The sequence below is a fragment of the Chenopodium quinoa genome, unplaced genomic scaffold (genome assembly GCF_001683475.1).
Source record: "Chenopodium quinoa cultivar QQ74 unplaced genomic scaffold, ASM168347v1, whole genome shotgun sequence".
Taxonomy (NCBI): Eukaryota; Viridiplantae; Streptophyta; class Magnoliopsida; order Caryophyllales; family Amaranthaceae; genus Chenopodium; species Chenopodium quinoa.
The window spans coordinates 584,907-608,589 of record NW_018744464.1 but is presented as its reverse complement, the minus strand read 5'-3'; the positions used below and the strand labels follow the sequence as shown (position 1 = coordinate 608,589).

General features: G+C 41.1%; 2 protein-coding genes across 2 annotated transcripts; one reads left to right on the top strand and one right to left on the bottom strand.

Moving 5' to 3' along the window:
* Positions 1–5,660: 5,660 nt before the first annotated feature.
* On the bottom strand, positions 5,661–6,635 carry LOC110697463. Its single transcript, XM_021874829.1, has one exon. It carries the CDS (start codon positions 6,633–6,635, stop codon positions 5,661–5,663), a length of 975 nt encoding a protein of 324 aa, XP_021730521.1.
* A 16,112-nt stretch (positions 6,636–22,747) lies between these two features.
* Positions 22,748–23,056, top strand: LOC110697462. Its single transcript, XM_021874828.1, has one exon. It carries the CDS (start codon positions 22,748–22,750, stop codon positions 23,054–23,056), a length of 309 nt encoding a protein of 102 aa, XP_021730520.1.
* The last annotated feature ends 627 nt before the right edge of the window (positions 23,057–23,683 follow it).

Genomic DNA, 23,683 nt, shown 5'->3' with positions numbered 1-23,683 from the left:
GTGGTGGTGGGGTTCGTGGTGGTGGTCGGTTGCCCATAAAGGTGGTGATCGTGGTTTTCCCCTTCACTTGACCAATCTAAGTATTGGTGGACGGCTCGTTCAAATCCCATGGATTAAGTAGAGGAGCAGCGCTTGGGGCTCTATTCTCTTCCTAATTGTCAATCAACTTGCTACGTGGAAATCACGCTTCAAAGGTATAATTACGTGATTTTTGTGTGCTATGCATGCGATCTTGTTTTAGGTGCGTATGAATATGATTCATGAAATTCCGCTTAAAGTACCTAAATCTCTAAAGTGGTATCAAAGCCAGGTTCTTGCATGAACACGCTTGATTATAATAATACGATTATTTAAAGTCCATGTTCATAATTTTATAATCAATCAAGAGGGAGAATTAATTTAATTGTGGTTCAATTATTATATTAAATATGATTTAACTCTTAGAATTGATTAAAGTGATTTAATTTGCTCAAAATAGCCATAAAGAGGACCGAATTTGCCCTAGATTGTTCGAAAATTTCAAACCCTAATCCTGATTTATTCAAAAAATTCAAACCTAATAAGTCTAAAAATATGATGTTATGGGCTTGTTTTGTTCGATTTTGATTTAACTATGTTTTATGAATTTAATAGCATTGGTTTTATGTATAAATTATGAATTTTACATGATCAATGAATTATTTACGTGTTAAATTAATTGGGATTAAATTTCATAAGGAACCCTAATTTTAAAATTGAAAAGTGATTTAATTTTAATTTAGGACTAATTTAATTTAATTTTACAAAAGTTGTTTTAATTAAATTAAAAACAAAAAAAATTATTAAGTGGTCGGCAGCCACGGCTGGGTGGCTAGCCGTGGCTGCCGACCGGCGTAAGTCCAAGAGGGAGGGAAGGGAGGGCAGGTGGTCCGAGATGGTTGGGCAGCAGTCGTGCTAGCGTTGCACGTTGCTGCTATTCGTTGTTGTCCTTGCGGCAGTGGCTGTTGAGAAGTAGCGAGCCACCGTGGCTGGCAACTACAACTGATGCTGCTACCGCTACTACCTTACGTTAGTGGGTGTTGGGAAGCGCCCAGCCACCGGCTAGCCAACCAAGGTGGTTGGCGATGGTGCGGCGATAGGCGGTCGCACACCTAACAAAAATAACCTAACTAATCCTCCTAACTATGTAGTAGGGTAAGTCAGGGTCGATCCCACAGAGACTATGGTTCACCTAAAATTATCTAGAATCAAGTTATTACTAAGCAAGAATCAACAATGGTGGAATAAACTATAAACTAAAATATGGAAAACTAGAACAAATTGAACGAGTATGATAAATCAAATAAATAAAACATCCAAGATCAAGTATCACCACAATTACGATCGATGCAATTATATTTCTACCCCTAACATACGATTCCAATCGAATGGGGAAAAGTAAACCCTAATCAATACCAAAGACCTCTCTCGAGTATCAATGGCTTCCCTAACATACAATCAAGCCTATTCTCATGGTATCATGCAAATTAGAGACATTAAACACATTACTCTAACTTCCCAATTATCAACCCAACTATTCTCATGTTGAATCTCAAACCCTAAATTGATCTACGCAATTCCGTTTAAACCCAACTCTCGTTGTGATAGAAACAATGGAATAATAACAATACTAATTATCTCTAATCTAGTATTTGCATAATCACAATCAATTTAGCATAAGAAATTGCAAAAGTCATTAGAGAATTTAAAGAATTAATTCATGCATCAGTCATAATTGGGCTACCCTAGATCTTGGAATAAAGAAACTACTCACTCATAATGAAATAAACAATAACAAAAATAATTAAGGAAAACATAATTAAGAAAATTAAAGATGAAAAGAAAATACCGAATCTTGAATTGAATGGAAAACGGAAAGTAGAAATCTTGAATCTTGAATTACAAAAGCAAAGCAAATTAATGGAGAGAACTAGGTTTTTAACAATGTAAAACTAGAGACTAAAACTTAATGATGAAATAATACAATACTTAGTGTATTTATAACCCTAGAAAGATAAGAAAACATATAAATATTTTGGCGCATAATCCTTCCAGGAGGCACGGACATGCCTACAAGAGGCACGGACGTGCCTCTGATCGAGTGCTCAAAACCTTGTCTTCTGACTTCCAGGCACGGACGTGCCTGTGCTGGGCATGGACGTGCCTCTTGCCGAGTGTATATCTGCAGTCTTGGGCACGGACGTGCCCCTGCTAGGCACGGACGTGCCTAATGTCGAAACTCATAGCTGTGTAAACTGACTTTGAGGCACGGACGTGCCTCTTCTAGGCATGGGCGTGCCTCACTTCAAAAGTCCCTAAATAGCTCGTTCTTCAATCAACAAGCCTCATGAAGGTTTGTGGGACTCGGTTTAGCTTCGTGACTTCGTAAAATATCCAAATTTGCTCCGTTAATCCTGAAATACATCAAAAATAACGAAACTACCCATAAAAGTATCGAATCATCGAAACTAAACCAAATTACACCAAAATAGACTAAAACACTCGACTAAGCTAATAAAACCAACTAAAAATAAGCTAACAAATATACACAAAACACGACTTATCAAACTCCCCCAAGCTAAACTAATGCTTGTCCTCAAGCATTTAACCATGAATCACAAGGGAGGAAAAAGACAACTTCTCAAACCATCATAATGTGCCATCAATTTGAAATCACGAGGAAAACAAAAATTAGAGTTAATATGCATAAAACCACCATAAACCTCTTAAACTTGGAATCGACAAATATCTTACCACACATCTCCCCATACCAACTCACACAAACATGAATAGCTCTCACTTTAGTTGTGAAAAATAAAAAACAAATAACGCTCATGTGTTTACGGGGTGAAATACGATATCACTCAACCTAAGCATAGAATGCATGTCAACTTCACATGAATTGTCCTCTTTAGGCTTGCAATGTGACTTTCTCCACTTCTAATGATTGATGCAATTACGAAAATCATGAAATCCATAAAGGGTAAGCTTGGTAAACAAGGATTGGACGACGTTATTTGGGAATGTGGTGCTCAATATATAACAAATCCTAATCCCACTACACATTCAAATGTCGGGTTCAAACCAACCTTATTTCCTCCAACTTCATACAAAATAAGCATAGCCCCTTATTTCTTTATTTTTCCTTCTCTTTTTTTCTTTTCTTTTTCTCTCTTTTTTTTCATTCATTTTTTTTTCTTTTGCAAAAAGAAAGAGATTCATAGAAAATTAGGATTTAGGAAGACTTTAAACTCTTTAATTCGAGGTAAGGGTGTATGCAAGTTCAACACCCCCCCCCTTTTGTTTCTCTTTTCTTTTCTCTTCTTCCTTCCTTCTTTCTAAAAAATCAATTCCCTTCTTTCTCTTTTCTCTTTTTTTTCAATCATTTTTTTTTTCATTTATAACTCATAGGGCTTTAACAAGTGTAATGCTCCTTCAAAATAAACCTAGGAAAATAGCTCTATGGCTTTAGACGTAGGGTATCAAGAAGGGGGGAAAACACGGCTCAAATTGGCTCAACCTACGGGTGAACGAAAAAAAAATATGTAGGCCTAGAATGTGGAGGCTCTATTTTCTACAAAGAAAATTTCAATCATTTTTTCGCAACATGCATCATTCAAGTCTCAAACAGTTAAAGAACAAGACCAAGAATTCAAATATATGAAGGACAACTAATCACACATGAAGAAACACGACTGAGATAGAGTGAAATAAGTCAAATATGGCTCAAAAATCTCACCGGGTACACAAACTATTCACATAAGTAGAGCGGGGAGACCATCCTGGCCACAAAACCAACTCAATTCCAAGCAAATTGGTAAATGGGTTTTCGAAAACTCTTTTCGCAAAGCACACATATATGATCATTATCATAGAAGCATAGGTATGTAATGGAATATCAACAACACTAAAAGGAAAGAAACTAACCAAAAACTAAAGAAAAACTAATATATACATGGTGAAAAGTGATTCCTCCCCCAAGCTAAACCATACATTGTCCTCAATGTATGTATAAAACAGTGTAAATGGACAAGGGGAGAGGGAAACAGATCTACTGATCGGGAGGGGGAAAACCACACCTCGGGTCGGAGCTAGGTTGGAAGCACGGGCGTGCCTTATTTCGTGGACTCCTTCTTCGTACAATTTGCTCTTTTCACCTATTTAGATAGAGAAAATAATAAAAATTAGAACACTAATAACCACATCTAGAATCAAAAATAAAAATAAAAATAGGAATAAAAGAAAAGTAGAGGATCGAGAAATGGGTTGCCTCCCATTTAGTGCTTGTTTATAAGGTCTTTAGCTTGACCGTAGTAATACTCAGCCTGGGTCACCACACGAAGAAGGAACTCCGCGATGTTGCCCATGAAAATATCTGCTTCCAAGTGACTCCTTCATTTTATAATTTACATGCCTTTTATCCGAACTTACCTTCATGTGGCCAAATACATCATCGGGTGGAATTTTGTCCTTGCTTCTCACGAACATTCTATCAAATACATACTTATCAACCAAGGGGTTAGTAGCATCGATTCTTAAGCAAGTACCACCATTAAATATAGAATTATGTTCATCAAAGAGCTTGAACATGACTTGTTTATCCTGGGCCCTAATGGTCACTTGTCCTTTAGGAACATCTATTAAAGCTTGACTTGTGGCAAGGAATGGACGACCAAATATAATCAGGATCTTATGGTCTTCTTTTTTGTCCATAACAACAAAATCAACAGGAAAAACAAGTTCACCAACCTTAACTAATACATCTTCAACCACACCCTTAGGGAGTCTAGAGGTCCTATCAGCCAATTGAAGAGAAATAGGGGAAGGTTTAAGTCCTTGCAAGCCTAAACTCCCATATAATGAATAGGGCATTAAGTTAACACTAGCACCTAAATCGCACAAAACCCTGTCGAAATTTTTTTCGTTTATCGTGCAGGGAGTAGTGAAACTACCCGGATCATGCAGCTTAGGTGGTAGGTTATCATATAAGAGAGTAGGGCCTTTCTTATTTACTACTTCCTTATCCTCATGTTGATCTTTAATATTCTTCACAAAATTTGCAAATTGAGGCATTTGAATTAAAAGATCGGGAAAGGGAGTAGAAGCGTGTACCTTCTCAAGGGCTTCGCAATATTTCCCAAAATGTCTATCGAGTACGGCTTTTGACAAACTTTGCGGGAAAGGCATTGGTTCCTCATAAGTCGGTGGAGCAACATATTTGGGGCCTTGGACATCTTTTCCCCTTTCATTCTTCCTAGACTCCACACTGCACACCTTCTCACCTATTTGCCTCAGAGATGGTTCATCTCTTCTCAAGAAAACTGCATTGCATTGTTCTTTCTGGACCTTTGCTTGATCATGAAGAGTTGATAGGCGACTCACTTGTCGTGAAAGTTGACTTATTTGGGTTTCCATGAGCTTACTCTGGGCTTGCAACTGTTGGATGGAGTTACCTTGTTGTTGGATAGAGCTACTTTGTTGTTGGATGGCACTATTGGTTGCGGCAATAAAGCTCTCCATCATTAACTCAAGGCTAGATTTTTGGGAAGTAGTTGCGTTGGTTGTTGGTTCATAGGTGGTCTTTGTTGGAAACCGGGTGGTGAGTTGTAGTTGTTGGGTAGGGATGGTTGTGATGGTGGATTCTATTGTGCTTGGGTGTTCTTATAAGAGAAGTTGGGATGTTGTTTCCAACCTTTGTTGTAAGAATTAGAGTAGGGATCAAAAGGATTTTTGGGATTTGAGGAGTATAAAGCATTGGCTTGTTCAATAGACATCTCACTCATGTTCTGCGGGTAATCAGGTGCGATGTGGCCCTGCACATTGCACAATTGACAAACCTCCAGTGGGCTAGTAGAAGTTCCAGCTTGGAACTTATCAAACCTGCTTGTTAGTGCCTGCACAGAACTGGTTAGCATAGTCAAGGCATCTACATCAAGTTTACCTCCTTTTTTCACAGTATGTCGGCCTCCTGGATGATAATTGTCATTGGCCGCCATCTTCTCTACAAGCTCCTTTGCTTCAGTTGGGTTCTTTGTCAAGAGAGAGCCTCTTGACGCAACATCAATATAGATTCGGAACTCATGAGTCATGCCATTATAGAAGGTTTGCATTAATATCCACTTTGGAATGCCATGATGAGGGCATTGTCTCTGTAGCCTCTTAAACCTTCTCCAAGCCTCATAGAGAGACTTGTCATCTGACTGTCTAAAGGTGGATAACTCATTCCTCAACCTAGCAGTCTTCTCTTGTCCCAAAAACTTCACTAAGAAGGCCTTCACTAGCTTGTCCCATGTATCGAACGAGCTAATGCCTTCATCTCTCAACCACTCCCTTGCCCTATCCCGCAATGAGAAGGGGAAAAGGCGAAGTCTTATAGCATCATCTGTTACACCATTCATTTTCATTGTGTCACATTTCTCCAGAAAACTATTAATATGACTTACTGGGCAATCATGTGGTGTGCCTGCAAATGAATCATTAGAGATGAATTGAATGAAATGTGGTTTCAATTCGAAGTGCTGAGCAGTGACAGGTGGCCTGACAATGCTAGAAAGGAGTCCGGTTGTCGTATCAGGGATACCGTACTCCAAAAGGGATTTCGTTCCTTGGTCTACCATGTTTATCCTACGTCGATTTCTTGTTCTCCTTCTTCTTATAGTTGCCTTGATCTCAGAGTCAAATGGTTCAAGATCTTCTGAACTTGAGCGTCGTGTGGGCATGCAACAAGAAAACTAGAGAAAGAGTATCAAAAACACAAGAGAGAATAGCCGAAGCAACGAAATAAGCATAGCAAAAATGAATCACAAATAATCTAATGAAACCGTTAGTCCCCGGCAACGGCGCTAAAATTTGATAGGAGATCGCACACCTAACAAAAATAACCTAACTAATCCTCCTAACTATGTAGTAGGGTAAGTCAGGGTCGATCCCACAGAGACTATGGTTCACCTAAAATTATCTAGACTCAAGTTATTACTAAGCAAGAATCCACAATGGTGGAATAAACTATAAACTAAAATATGGAAAACTAGAACAAATTGAACGAGTATGATAAATCAAATAATTAAAACATCAAAGATTAAGTATCACCACAATTACGATCGATGCAATTATATTTCTACCCCTAACATACGATTCCAATCGAATGGGGAAAAGTAAACCCTAATCAATACCAAAGACCTCTCTCGAGTATCAATGGCTTCCCTAACATACACTCAAGCCTATTCTCATGGTATCATGCAAATTAGAGACATTAAACACATTACTCTAACTTCCCAATTATCAACCCAACTATTCTCATGTTGAATCTCAAACCCTAAATTGATCTACGCAATTCCGTTTAAACCCAACTCTCGTTGTGATAGAAACAATGGAATAATAACAATACTAATTATCTCTAATCTAGTATTTGCATAATCACAATCAATTTAGCATAAGAAATTGCAAAAGTCATTAGAGAACTTAAAGAATTAATTCATGCATCAGTCATAATTGGGCTACCCTAGATCTTGGAATAAAGAAACTACTCACTCATAATGAAATAAACAATAACAAAAATAATTAAGGAAAACATAATTAAGAAAATTAAATATGAAAAGAAAATACCGAATCTTGAATTGAATGGAAAACGGAAAGTAGAAATCTTGAATCTTGAATTACAAAAGCAACAAATTAATGGAGAGAACTAGGTTTTTAACAATGTAAAACTAGAGACTAAAACTTAATGATGAAATAATACAATACTTAGTGTATTTATAACCCTAGAAAGATAAGAAAACATATAAATATTTTGGCGCATAATCCTTCCAGGAGGCACGGACGTGCCTCTGATCGAGTGCTCAAAACCTTGTCTTCTGACTTCCAGGCACGGACGTGCCTGTGCTGGGCATGGACGTGCCTCTTTCCGAGTGTAGATCTGCAGTCTTGGGCACGGACGTGCCCCTGCTAGGCACGGACGTGCCTAATGTCGAAACTCATAGCTGTGTAAACTGACTTTGAGGCACGGACGTGCCTCTTCTAGGCATGGGCGTGCCTCACTTCAAAAGTCCCTAAATAGCTCGTTTTTCAATCAACAAGCCTCGTGAAGATTTGTGGGACTCGGTTTAGCTTCGTGACTTCGTAAAATATCCAAATTAGCTCCGTTAATCCTGAAATACATAAAAAAGAACGAAACTACCCATAAAAGCATCGAATCATCGAAACTAAACCAAATTACACCAAAATAGACTAAAACACTCGACTAAGATAATAAAACCAACTAAAAATAAGCTAACAAATATACACAAAACCCAACAAAAGTAGTAAATAAAATCAGATTTTTTTTGGGATAAAAAAAATAATATATTTTTTAAATATTTTCAAACTAAAATCAGATTTTATTTTGGGATAAAATGAAATTTCAAATTTGTTAATTTTGGATAGGATTTGTGTTTAGGGTGAAAATACCCTAAGACACGTGGCCCAATAAAGGCTTGACACGTGTCAATCTTTCAGCGGTCTGCAAAGGCCCAATTCCTTTGCAGACACGTGTCCCTTATACCCTAATTGAGGTACAGTTCTCCCTTACTATAAATAGTAAGGGTAGACCTCATTTATGACACACATACATCAATTGCAACCACAAAAAAAAAACCAAACAAAGCCCAAACCTACTGAAACGCTCTCGAACCGAGAAGCTTTTAATGTTCTTTTTCCACTTCGAAAAGATACTAACTTAATCTTCGGAGGCGGAACTCCCACCCCCCATCCGGAGTCTCCGTTACTTGTGCAGGTACAGGCGTAAGAAGGAAGTCTGCTAGGTGCAGGTACAGGCGTAAGAAGGAAGTCTGCTAGGAAATTGTAACTCTCCCGAAGGACACATAGAAAACCCCCAAACATCTGGCGCCGTCTGTGGGGAGAGTACTTTCTAGATGACATCTGAGCCTATACTACCTGGTAAAGGCAATCTGCCTACTGGGGAGGTTGAGGTCCATTCGGACCAAGATACAGCCGATAACTATGACTTGGAAGCCTACACTGCTGCGGATGGCTCTTTGAGGACCAAGAACACCCGTTCCAAAGATAAGAGAGAACGGGAAGGGAACCAGGCGGCTCCTAGCAAGCCAACTAGGGGGCCGCTTGGGTTAACCTCTACCGCTGGAGACTCCCCAGTCTCCAGAGATGAGCTCATGAATATGATGATGAGCTTCAAAGGAGAGATCAAAGGCCTTCTGGACTACACAGCCGGCCCCCGTAAGGGTCAGGCGGAAGAAAGGCGTCACGGTAAAAAGACAGCCAAAACAGTAAAGGGTAGAGCATCTACCCCACATCCGAAGTCAGACATGCCAGCTAGGCTCTTTGATTTCTCAAAGATGCACACTCCTATAGATGGAGTCAGAAAGCCCGTCCGGCACATTCAGCCGGATGGAACCAAGAAAGTCTATTCTGATGCCCGGACGCTCATCCAAGATAAAAAGACTCAGCGATCCGAGTCGGCATCAACATCGACCTTTCGAGACAGCTTCAATGCCACCTCAGGAAGGCACTCGAAAAACAATGACAGCCGGACGAGCGAGGTTTCCGCTCGATCCGGCCCCCATATGATCCAACCGGCAGTGCATGGAACACCGTATACGCCCTTTGGATCCCCCTATGCACAGGCAGGTATTTTCGGGGGGCAGCATCAGTCGCCCGTCCAGCCTATGGACTGGCAGCTCCGACTGCTCAACCTTGGGGAACAGCCAACGGCGTTCTCCAGAGAAATCACCGAGATGACCCAGCCGTCTAAAATCAAAAACGTGTTGGTAGGCGCCTACGACGGTACCACCAACCCGGAAGATCACCTTATGGCATACACCAACCTGATGTATTTGCAGGGTTTGGATGATGCCGCATGGTGCCGGTGCTTCCCGGCTACGTTGAAAGGGATTGCTCAACGTTGGTTTGGTAACCTCCCAGCCGGATGCATCAATAATTTCAGGACCTTGGCCTACTGGTTTACGTCCAACTTTTCTATGAACATCCCTGCCAAGAAAACAAGCCTTGATCTAGGGGCAATACAACAGGGAGACAAAGAGGGGCTCCGGTCATATGTCAGGCGGTTTAACCTGATGAGGATCCAAATCCATGGATTGTCTGATGACGTTGCCTATACTGATTTCTTCAAAGGCTTAAAAGATGGATCAACTTTTAAGTTTGACTTGGTTAGGAAGAGGGTCTCCACTCTTCACGAGGCACTCATGAAGGCGGAGGCCTACATTCAGGCAGTGGAATTGTGTGCTGTTAAACTTCCAACGGATTACAAAAGATCCGATAAAAAAGAGAATCGGCCTACCCAGTCGGCCAAAAAGGAAGACAAGAGAAAGGGGGTATGGGCGGCAGACTCATCCGGACAACCTTTCCAGAAAAGGAAGAGGTCGGATCCGTATGTGCCAAAGTACGAGTTCAACAAGGACTGTGCCTCCATTCTCAATGAAGTAAAGGACCGGTTGAATCTTGAAAAACCGTCTCCTATGAAGAGTCCTCTAAGCGCCCGGGATAAGAGCAAATATTGTCTTTTTCACGAGGAAATTGGCCACGACACTGAGGGTTGCTTTAGCCTCAGGCGGCTCTTCGACCGGCTCGCTGATGAGGGGGCTCTCAAATCTTATCTTTCCAAGTCAAGGGGTACACCTAAACAAGCAAGAGGACCGCCCCCAAAGAAGACGGCTACTCAATCGGATACGGATGAGGAAACCATCCTGACCATAGCCGGTGGCTTTGCGGGAGGTGGGCCTACCATCCGGGGTACAAAAGACAACATTCGGAAACTGGTCAACTCGGTGGATGAGGGCCAGTCGTCTGGATATTCATTTCCGGAAGTTAACATCTCCGAGAGAGATAGGGGCGAGGTCAGGCGGCCTCATGATGACCCCATAATCATCGAGTGCAAAATCGCCAATCAAAGAGTTGGCCGGATCTTGATTGATACCGGGAGCTCATCCGACCTCATCAGCTACCGGTGCTTGGAGAAACTCAAGTATAAGCCCAGTAGCATGCTTCCGGCCTCATACCCTCTTGTAGGTTTTGGGGGAGGAGTAGTACATCCGGTGGGCATGATTGATCTACCCATCCGGTTCGGAGAGAAGGGTAAGGGCCGACATATGGTTGTCAAGTTTCTTGTTGTAGAAGAGCTGACTGCCTACAATCTGATTATTGGCCGTCCAACCCTTAACCTCTCAAAGGCAGTCATCATCCCATCTCTAATGTTGATAAAGTTTGAAAGGGATGATGGCACAGTCGGTTCCTTGAGTGGGGACCAAAAGATGGCGAGAGAGTGTTACCTCTCGGACATCAAACCAACGCTTGACACAGGCGGTCAAGAGAAAGAAATTGTTGAACTTGACGACTGTGATCAAAGCTTACCGGCTACAAAGCCAGCCGGTAAAAAGAGGAAGGCGGACCAACTGGCGCCTGTGAAGGAGAAACAATAGCAATCACTGTCCGGGGAGAGGACAAACGTCCTTCGCCCTCAGCCGGCTGGAGAAATAATTGATGGTCCTTGAAGACAGCCGGCCAGACAGAACCGTCAAGGTTGGAACGGCTGCGTTTGAAAGTTTGGGATCAGGTTTGCTCCTTTTGCTGAAGGAGTTCAAAGATGTGTTTGCCTTTGAAGTAGAAGAGATGCCGGGTGTAAGTCCGGATCTTGCTGTACATAGACTCGCTGTGGATCCTAAGAAGAAGCCGGTCAGGCAAAAGAAACGGAACCATGGCGAGGAAAGGTCCCAGGCGGCAGCAACCGAGGTCAAGAAACTCTTGGATGCTGGATTCATCCGGCAATGTTACTACCCGGATTGGGTAGCCAATGTCGTCCTTGTGAAAAAGCCGAATGGAACCCGGCGGATGTGTGTAGATTACACGGACCTCAACAGGGCTTGTCCAAAGGATAGCTACCCGCTTCCAAAGATAGATCATTTGGTAGACTCTACAGCCGGCCATGCCCTGATAAGTTTCATGGACGCCTATTCCGGATTCCATCAGATACCCTTGTGGAAGAAAGACCAAGAGAAGACGGCTTTCGTCACAGATCAAGGGCTATATTGCTACAAGGTGATGCCGTTTGGGTTGAAGAATGCGCCTGCTACTTTCCAGCGAATGATGAACTCGGTCTTTTATGATCAGATTGGAAGGAACGTGGAGGTGTACATTGATGACATGATTGTCAAATCAAAGCTGCAGGCGAATCATCTAGCCGACCTCCGAGAAACTCTCACCACCCTCAGACGGCATAAAGTCATGTTAAATCCTAAAAAATGCGTCTTTGGAGTTGAGTCCGGGAAGTTTCTTGGATTTTTGATTGATCAGAGGGGCATAGAAGCCAATCCGGACAAAGTACAGGCGATGATTGACATGCAGTCGCCACGTACCGTCAGGGAGGCTCAAAAGCTTACCGGTTGCCTGGCGGCACTAGGGAGATTCCTCAGCCGGTCAGGTGACAAGTGCCTGTATTTCTTTCAAGCAATCAAAAAGAGGTCAAGGTTTGAATGGGGTGAAGAGGCTGAGGCGGCATTTCAACGGCTGAAGCAACACCTGCATTCTTTGCCAAGATTGGTGAGTCCCCTACCCAGGAGGCTCTCTACATGTACTTGGCCGTCTCGGATCACTCCTTGAGCGCCGTCCTCCTTGCTGAGAGAGACGGTAATCAGCTCCCGGTATACTTTATAAGCCATGTCCTCCGGAATGCTGAACTTCGTTATCCCATGATCGAAAAATTCGGTCTGGCTTTGTTCAAAGCAGTCAAGCGGCTGAAACCGTATTTTTTAGCACATCCGGTGACCGTTTACACTGATCAGCCGCTCAAAAGGCCTATGACCACTTTAGAGTCATCCGGAAGAATGATTAAATGGGCTGTGGAAATCCAAAGCTTAGAAATCACTTTCGAACCCAGGCGAGCAGTGAAGGGTCAGGCGTTTGCCGACTTCATTGTTGAAATGACAAGGCCAATACAGCCGGATAAAACTGATGAAGTTTGGAGGGTTTATGTAGACGGGAGCTCTACGCTGAATGGTTGCGGAGCGGGTGTAATTATTCACTCTCCGGAGGGGGACAAATACGAGTACGCTCTACGATTCAAGTTTCAAGCTTCGAATAATGAAGCTGAATACGAGGCTCTGCTAGCCGGTATCCGCATGTGTAAGGCGGTCGGGGCAAGGAAAGTTGATGCCTGCTCAGATTCCCAACTCATCGTTAGCCAGTACAACGGTGACTACGAGGCCACCCATCCGGTGATGATTATGTATCTGCAAGCGGTCAAAGAGGAGGCTGGGGCATTTGATGAATTCAACCTAAGTCAAGTACCCAGATCCGAGAATAATCAGGCGGATGCACTATCCAAACTTGCATCCTCCGCCACATGTGATACGCCTAGATCAGTCTTCTGGGAAGTCATGGAAAAGAAAAGCATTGAACATGACCCCATTGGATTTCTAGATCGAAGCTCCACATGGATGGACCCCATCCGGAATTACTTGGAAGACGGCACTCTACCGGAAACCTCATCCGAAGCAGCTGCTCTTAAAAGACGAGCATTAAGCTTCGCAATGCACAAGGGTGAACTGTTTTGGAAGGGTTACTTGCAGCCGCTATTCAAGTGTGTTACCCCAGAACGGGGCAAGGAAATACTGGAAGATCTCCACGCCGACTTCTGTGGATCTCACATTGGCGGGAGGACCCTCGCCAAAAGAACCCGGCGGCAAGGATACTTTTGGCCTACACTAGAGGCGGATGCATTAGATCTGGTGAAAAGATGCGACAAGTGCCAGAGGTTCGGCCGGCTGATAAGGCAGCCGGCAACTGATATGACAGCTATTCACAGCCCAATTCCATTTGCAAAATGGGGCATGGATATTTTGGGGCCATACACTCCTGCCCCAGGCGGCAGAAGATACATTTTAGTGGCTGTTGATTACTTCACCAAGTGGGTTGAGGCCGAGGCGGTAAAGGGCATCAAAACTAAGGATGTCATCTCCTTCATTTGGAGAAATGTCATCACCCGGTTCGGTGTACCAATGTCAATGGTCTTTGACAATGGCCCCCAGTTCGACACGCCTGTCCTGAAGACTTGGTTGCAAGATCAAGGGATTTCCCACTACTTTGCATTCGTTGGCCGTCCGCAAGCAAACGGTCAAGTTGAAGCTTTCAACAAGCTCATCTCAGGCGGCATAAAGAAAAAGATCGAGAAGGCAGGCGGGCTTTGGGCAGAAGAGTTAACTCACGTTCTTTGGTCCATCAGAACTACTGAGAAGGGGTCAACCGGTGAAACTCCATTCCTTATGGCATATGGCACAGAGGCGGTGCTTCCCATTGAATTATATGAGCCAACACTTCGAATCATGTTGTATGATGAAGAGGCAAATTGGGAAGCCATGCGCCTGTCTCTGGATACTCTTCCAGAAAGAAGGGGCAACGCCGCCTTGCGTCATGAAATCTACCGCCTTCGAATGACGAGGGCCTACAACAAAAAGGTGCTTAAACGCCCCCTCAAAGTTGGAGATTTGTATTACGGAAGCTTGAAGCAACCGGTAGGGCATACGAACAAGGGAAACTAACCCCCCCAAACTGGGAGGGACCCTACCGGATTTTTGAAGAAGTTAGAAACGGCACATACCGCCTGGAAACCCCAGACGGAATGCGGCTGCCTCGTACCTGGAATGTAGATAACTTGAAAAAGTACTACTTCTAAGGATTGAAATGTGAAAGCATATAATTTCCATTCATACAATTGTATTTGCACCTGTCTAGTGCAAGAACACAGACGGAAGAACACTTGTTAAAACCACTGCTCCAAAAAGAGCAGTCATCCGGTGACACCCATCCGGGTGAATCACTGAAGAGAACAGCTCCCTTCTGGGTGGAACATTGTTCTAGCGATCCCATAACTCAAACGGCGTTTGTCTAAAACGATTTGCAGCCGTTAGAAATGATCCTTTGCATCTGGGATTCATCCGGCAAGGACCCAAAAGAGGTCCATCCGGGTGAATCACTGAAGAGAACAGCTCCCTTCTGGGTGGAACATTGTTCTAGCGATCTAATAACTCAACGGCATTTGTCAAACAATTTTGCAGCCGTTAGAAATGATCCTTTGCATCTAGCATTCATCCGGCAAGGACCCAAAAGAGGTCCATCCGGAAAAATGAAATTCCTAATGAGCCACCGTAACCACCTAAACGGTTTTACATCCCTTCCTATATATAATTCTACCAGACGGGGCAAGGTTAGGTCAGTCACTGACTCCCCATCCGGCTCCCATGAAACGACTGCCTGTCTACTGTTGGGGTAAACAGGTAGCCATTTCAGGGGCATATTGTGGTATCTCTTCTTCATCCGGCATATATAGAACGGCTGAAATACTTGTAAAAATGCATATAAAAAAAAATTGCAAATAATAGATAGAAAACCCGACTGTGTCGGTTAATAGATTAATTGAAATGTTAGCCGGACCCCTGTCCGGGAAAGATACATCGAAAATACACGGCACGCAGGCCGGTAAAAAAAGAAAGAAAATATCAATCTTGCTGTTGCTCTTGTTGCTGAGGCTGCTCCAACCCTTGAGCTTGCCCAACCTGAGTCTCAGCCGTCTGCTCCTGCAGCTGCTCCGGCTGGTTTCCCATTGGCACCCCATCCGGCTCTGACCCTAACCCCTTCTCAGCCCACTCGTCGAAAGGAGGAGGGGCAGGAGTGCCGAGTACTCGAGCTTCATAAACTTCAGAAGCATACAAGTAACGGAGGTTGAAATAGTCAAAGTCAGAGTCCGGATGGATGAGGCCCCAAGCCAGCTTCATGCGCTCCTCGCAGTCGGCTTCATTCTCTGTAATCAGGCGGCTGAGTTCCTCGTTCAGCTCCTTTTTGTGGGCCGCCTGAATATTAGTGAGTTGGACAGTCAGCTCGCTGTTCTTCTGGCGGAGGTTGGCATTTTCCTTGTCAGCTCCTTCCAGAGCTCTGAGATCAGCCTGGAGGTCCTTGACCTTAAGCTCAAGTTCATCAACTTTCTTTTTGGCCTCATCCCCAGCCAGCACAGCCTCTTTCAGTAATTCCTCCTGTTGCAACTCTCTCTCTTTAGTTGCCAAATCATATTTAATAGTGTGAAATTGACTAACGTCAATTAGGTCAAGGGCACGCTTCTGAGCGTCTCTTACCTCCTCTTGCTTTTTACGCAAGGGGACTCGGAGCCCGTCCACTCTCAGCATCACCTATGGTACCAACCGGAAAAGGAGTTAGAACTAATGATGATAATTACTACTCATCTGGCAAAAGCAGAGCTTGAGACAAGCATAGGGCATTCGGGTTATTTACCTCAGCAAGAAGAGAGTTGATGCGATCCAGGTTAACCTGGTGTACAGCCGGCACCGCCTCCTTTTCAGAACGGGTCAGAGTCTTGACCATTCTCTTGGCGTATTGGTTGTAGTCGGGCCGGCTGGTAGAGTCATCTGCAAAGGAAGGGTTATCTGTCAGATACTGGGCATAGGCGCCGCCTATATTCATGCGGCTGCCAGAGGAGCCCCCAGACTGGCTTACTTGAGTTTTGACTCTCATATGCCCAAGCGGCCAGGGGGGGTCAAAGGCAGAGGTTTTACCTTGTACAGGCTGTGGGGTGCCATCCCCCCAGCCGCATCTGAGCCAGATCCCATCCGGGTCTGGCCCGCCGAAGCACTCGGCGTTAGCTGCAGGCTCTTCCCTGCAGTGGTTGGCCTGGCAGGGTCAGACGTCCTCTTTGCGGGACTAGCTGCCAAAGGTGGACCCGGCAGCCTTGGAGCTTTTGAAGCCGGCTGGGGTATCACACCAGCCGGTCTTTTGTGCATGCTTGCTAGTGATTTTGGCATGCCTTGGGTTCCACCCTGAAAATAGTCAAAACAAAGCAATCAGTTAGAAACAAAGGCAGATCATATGTCATCCGGTAAGAAATGGAAGAGGTTTTACTCCATTCTTGGCGGCCAGTGCCGCCTTCTTCTCTTCGATTTGCTTCTTTCTCAGCTCAATAGCTGAGAAGGCAAGTGTCTTTTCAGGAGGCACCATTCTTTTAGCTTTACCTGCAAAAAAAGGAAATTCGAGTTAGAGCGTGTACGCATAATCAGGCGTCAGAATACCGGATGGGGTTACTTGTGACTAGTCTGAATAAAAACAAAGTTGGCCCAAAGGGGTCCCATGCGGCACAATGCCGGATGGGAGTGTATTAAACATTCCAGACGGCAAAACGCCGGATGAGGGGGATTTTTGGACTTGTCCCAAGCCAGCCCCATGCGGCAAAATGACGGATGAGGTAGGGGTAATTCAGAAATTTTGGACAAAATATACCCAGGCGGCAAAATGCTGAGTGAGGTCCTTAATCTAGGGGCAAAGAGGGAGAAAGCAGACGGTACCTTACTAAATCCGCACTCAGCCGGAAGGCAGATGTCAAGTTCTTGCGAAAACCGGATGCTCGAAAGTCTTGAAAGAAGCAGCCGGTATCAGAGCTTCTCAGGAAATTTTTGAAAATAAAAAGTGCGGAGGAAAGAGGTAGCCACCCTACTTATAGAAAGAGGAAGAAGGCGAACAGTCACCTTCTGCACGAAAATTTGAAATTCAAAAAAAAAAAAAAAAAAAAAAAAAAAAGAAGAAAAAGAGGGGGGAAGCAGACGAACCGTCACTTACCCCATGCACCCTACGTCTATCACAGATGACACGTGAGTTTGCCACATCTCACCTGTGAGGGGCAGATGTTTAGGGTGAAAATACCCTAAGACACGTGGCCCAATAAAGGCTTGACACGTGTCAATCTTTCAGCGGTCTGCAAAGGCCCAATTCCTTTGCAGACACGTGTCCCTTATACCCTAATTGAGGTACAGTTCTCCCTTACTATAAATAGTAAGGGTAGACCTCATTTATGACACACATACATTAATTGCAACCACAAAAAAAAACCAAACAAAGCCCAAACCTACTGAAACGCTCTCGAACCGAGAAGCTTTTACTGTTCTTATTCCACTTCGAAAAGATACTAACTTAATCTTCGGAGGCGAAACTCCCACCCCCCATCCGGAGTCTCCGTTACTTGTGCAGGTACAGGCGTAAGAAGGAAGTCTGCTAGGTGCAGGTACAGGCGTAAGAAGGAAGTCTGCTAGGAAATTGTAACTCTCCCGAAGGACACATAGAAAACCCCCAAACAATTTGTTAGGATATTTTGAGCATATTCCAAAAGGATAATAATTGATTTAAATAATGTGATCATCATTATTAGTTTGAAAATAATCGATTTTAAAATTATTTGATTGGGTAGTAATTAGGATAAAATCTCCTAAATTTGTTAGGATAATCATGTAAAATGAATATGATTTATCTTTCCATATTAAAATAATATTTGATTCTATCTCATATCAAATTTAAAATATATGATATTTTATAGATGACAATGAACAATATATTATATTATCTAATTACGAATTTAAAAATATTTTAGGAATTGCGTTGCCTTAATTAAGAATATTCGATATTTTAGTTTAGGAAAACATGTTGAGAGGTTTATTATATGACACTTTTATATAATATATATGATATTATGTTTCTATATATAGACTAGTATGACCCATAGATTCTAAATACGATCTGCGCATCGTGATGTATTTTTGTAATCTAAATACGGTCTGCGTACCGTTAAGTATTTTTGTAACTTTTTATTTACAACGAATAGATTAGTTATTTTAATAGTTTAGTCCAAAGAAGCTCATGAAGTGAAGGCCCAAAGGAGCAAGCTAGATGGAGATCCATGAAAGTTCAAGGGGGAGCATTTCAAGTTTAGTTTTCTTAAGACTAAGGGGTCATACTATGTCATGTTTTATTTTATGCATTAGTAGATTATTGTAACACCCCAATAATTCTCTCTTTAAACCTGTAAATACCTTTAATAAAATCCAAGAGAATTACTGACATGCTACCGCCACATGTTCAAACGTTAAGGCTAATTCAAATTTTAACAACGGAAAAGTCAACTTAGTTATAAATAAGTTTCAAACCAATGAATAAAACCAAATTAAGTCTTACAAGCTAGAACCATTAAGGCCCTTATTCAAAACCCAACAAAATTAGTAAATAAACTGAGTTGAAATAAATTCAATCTTATGAAATGAAATAAACTATGAACAATAACCAACACTCCATTGAAAATCCCACCGCCTTGATGCAAGTCCAGACTATGTAAACACCTGTGATTAATCTGCTCCCCAATATTGCAAGTGTAAAAATTGGATCATTACAGGGTCATTGAAAGGCAAAGACCATGATCAAGAAAAGACATACAAAAGCACGCAATCAGCAACACTGAGTACATACAAGCTACGAAGGATAACAAAGAATTCCTAACACCCTACTAATTAAAATCAACACACAACAATTTAATAATTGACTTAAGCACATGACTCAACTGTTAATATTATTAAGACTTCTCTAATTAGCTTTGATTATTTCATGTCATTTTTTTTTCTTCATTGGATTAAGAAATAGACAAGGTTGTCTCCCCATGCTCCAACTCGAAACATCAATAAAAGAAATACCCCATGCCTCCTTTCGGAAACATCAATAAACATCCAAAGGTAGACGGGCGCGACTCCGTTGCCATAGCTAGTATGAGATCTCATCTAGCTCCTTATAGTTTTAAAAAGTATTTGAAAACAAGAGACTTGTAGATCAGACGACCTCTAGAAATGTGCACGGCTAATACCCCGTGTACACCAACCCCTGTTTGTCATTACTCTAGATGTGCACAGATCTAGAGTTTTATTGCTCATCCATCTTGCACTTTACATGATTTACAAGCTTAAACTTGGTGATGACTCAAATGCAAAAAAATGCGACCAATCAAACACTAATCATTCAAGCAATTCAAATTTCCAATTCAATTCTTGATTTATTAGTGATAAGAAATTTTATTATTGAATCCTTTAACTACCTCGGTGTATAAACACCTTAAGTGCATAAGGCACCTCAAATCCTCTAACTCGTCTTATAATACTTTAATTCTCCCTTTACTCATTCCATTTCATAAACACGAACGAGTAATAAGATAAATCATTCCAGATATTTATGTACCTTTGCCTCTTAGCTCATCTTGCAAGTTAATGCATAAATAATACTTACAAGATAAATCAATACGCATTTCTCATACATGAATCAAAATCAATCATCACATTAATTATCAATCAAACTCATTACCATACAATTTCAACCAATCCACAAGTTTCCTAACATGATTCTAAATTTTCCAAGTCCTTAAACATGCTCCTATAATCAAGGTTTTTCGTATCCTTGTATGTACCTTGAGTAAACGAGTTGGTTGGCCACTTTAGGAACTAGAAATCGCCCTCTACAAAGTCTTCTCCTAAACCAAACAACAATAATTCAATCAATACCCAAGCAATATAATTTATAGCAATACCAAACTACTTTAAAACCCCTTAAACCATTGAAATAATGCCTTTAAATTATTCACAACAGTCAAAGTTAATAATTTAATAGTTCAACTATAAGTTTATATTTTAAAATCATGAAAATATAGCTTATAACATGAAATTCCAGCAACTCCAAAGTAAGGAATATAATTTGAAATCTTAGTTTAAGATTATAAAACAACCTCATATCTATTTGAAATAATCATTATGTAGAAGGTTAGTATGTTAAAAGCCTAAAAACCCATCGTAAAACCATGATTTAAAACTATGACTAAAAATCTTGAAATTTAATTAGTAATAGAATGTATGAATACAACAATCTAAACTTGAAATATATAATTAGAACTCAATTAGTTTCATAAAAACTCAATCAAACCTTCAAATTTCACAACTTAAACCCTAAAATAAACATAATTCAAATCTGAAAATTAATTTTAATACTAACAATAAAAATTATATGCTAATGTAATCAACATAGGGTTAGTCCAATCCCCTAATATGAATTTAGCCCTAAAATCCCCAAATAATTAAGTTTAAAGCCCTAATTTCACAAATTATGTAATCTGAAAATTTAAACTACATATCATAATTTATAAACTTGATAATTTCTCATGCTTTTAAAGAATTTAAACATGATTAAAGTAATTAAAACTAACAATATAAATTAAGATAACAATCTTTAATAATAATAAGGAAGAAGGAGAAACAGGGGAGGAAGGAGGAAGGGAGAAGAGAGGCAAAACCGGCAGCGGGCATGGCTGGTGGTGGTCTGGACAGGCAGCAGCGGGCGGTGGTGGTTGAGCAGCGGCAGCAGGTATGGCAGCGTTTTTTTTGCTTGATCGTGAAAAGCAAGAAAGCGGGGGAAGCAGTGAGATGAAATTGACGTGAAAGAGGGGGAAGAATTTAAGGGTTTCTGGGGGTTTTTAAATGTGCATGTTGGCTTGGTTTCCAAACTTAAGTGGGAGTAGCAATTTGTAGATTGGGCTTAAATGGGAGTTTAAGATTTCTTTATTCAAAATTGGGGTACCCACGTTATAGACAAAGTAAGTTGGTCCATAGGGAGGGAAATTTAAATTAAAGTAGTGCCTATTAATTTTAATAGAGTTTAATTAAGTTTTACATAAAATAATTTATTTAATGAAAACGAAATAAAATATTTATTTAAATAATAAAGAAATATACTATAACTTACTCTAAAATATGGGGGATTACAATTATGCATGCTAGGCTTTATTTATGTTGTTGATGATGCGCTAGAGTTCACTATATTAATCATAACATAATAAATCTAGGCTCCGGAAAATATTGAGATTGCTTTTCCAATTAAAACCCCAACAACGCTTCGATAATTAATGATAGGTCATGCCAAAGTTGGGTGTCATTTTTATATCTTAGGTAACTTGGGGTAAATCAAGTTTTACAATTTTAATTGGTTATGCTCAACAAGGTTACCTAAAGCGTTTAGAACCTTGAAGCAAAGAGTAATAATTAAATATGTGATGGTTAATTATTCAACCAAGAATTACAAGAGTTGTAATCAGTAAAGTGTTTACTCACCTTGAAAATGTAATGGTTGATGCATAGTAGGGCCAAAGTCCAGTTAATTATTACATAAATAAAGGATCTTGGAATCACTTAACTCAAATGGGGTCATTTAATATTGAATAAAGTGTTTTAAAGTAACCAATTTAATTCGTTTATGGTACTTTAATTTTATTAAACATAATTATTGAACTTTGCCTTATTGTGTCATACATGGGTAGCCGTAACAATGACAATAGTTCTATTTTCAATCTTTGACCATTCCTTGAGAAGGATAGGTTGACAGGAGAAAAATTTTCCAACTGGGAAAGAATGTTGAGACTTGTTCTAAAAACTGAAGGTAGAGAGGATGTTATTGAAACCCCATTGCCTCCATTGCCATAAAACGCTACTGAGGCTCAAAAGCGTAGGCATAAGGATGCTCTTGAGAAAGATGTACCAATCACTTGATTGATGTTGGCAACTATGGAGCCTAGCCTTCAAAAGCTTTTTGAAGACCATGATGCATACACCATCATGAAAGAACTCAAAGCCTTGTTTAAGAAACATGCACGGGTTAAGAGGTACGAGCTCCATTGAGAGATTCTGGATTGTAAGATGGAGAAGGGTGCAACAGTTCATGATCATGTTTTCAAAATGATTGGCCTTATTCATAATATGGAAAAATTGGGGCACCCATATAGCTAAGAGACTATTGATATCATTCTCCACTCACTTCCAAATTCCTTCAATTCGTTTATCATGAACTTTTTAACATGTCTGATGCTGAGAAGACATTGAATGAGTTGCATGCTATGCTGGTTAGTGCAGAGAAGCAAATCTCTAAGGACGTTAAGCAAATCCCTTTCTGTCTTATGGTACAGAAAGGGAAGGGGTTCAAGAAGAAAGGGGAAAATGTCAAGGGTAAGGGCAAGAAAGTTGCCAAGACTCTTGAGAAGCCCAAGCCTGCTGGTGAAAGTGAATGCTTTTACTGCAAGAAAAAAGAGCATTGGAAGCGCAATTGCCGGAAATGCCTTGACTACCTTAAGAATAATGGAGCATCAACCTCAAGTAACTTGTTATAAACATTTTAACTTTCACTTAGGTATGTGATACCAAGTTGCAGTGCTAGCACTATTTATGTTGTGCAGAAACTTCAAAGAAGTGATGCTAGCATAGAAATGGAACTCGAAGGCGCATGAGAAGTGTTCTAATGGCTAGAGAAAGCTTCATAGTTTTAATTTCTGATTATTTTATGATGATTTATGACTTATTTCCGAGTTTTGTTGAGACAATTTTCAGGTTTTTTGTTGAAATACTGATTTGGTTTACTTGCCATGGACAAGTGTTGATCCATGACAAGGTAATAAATTGTTTTCATTTGCTAGCTATGAGTTAATTTTTCTTATAACATTGATATGCATAGATCACAAAAGCGAAAAACAGATTATTCAAAACTAACGTACTTATAACATAGTAAGGTTAGGTCACATAAACCAATTGCGCATCCAAATATTACAAATGGATGGAAATATTTCTAAATTACAAAGATTATCAATTCGAATTTCTAAAAAGTAAAATATAGAGAATTTAGTATGATTTACAATCATCTGACCATCTGCATCCCACCCACCATCACCTACACCCCCCTAAACCCATCGCCTACACCCAACATCACCACCGCATACACGCCTCCAACACCCATCCCACCA

Coding starts and splice junctions, on each gene's coding strand:
- LOC110697463 (XM_021874829.1), bottom strand. CDS start 6,635: ATGGTAGACCAAGGAACGAAATCCCTTTTGGAGTACGGTATCCCTGAT.
- LOC110697462 (XM_021874828.1), top strand. CDS start 22,748: ATGTCTGATGCTGAGAAGACATTGAATGAGTTGCATGCTATGCTGGTT.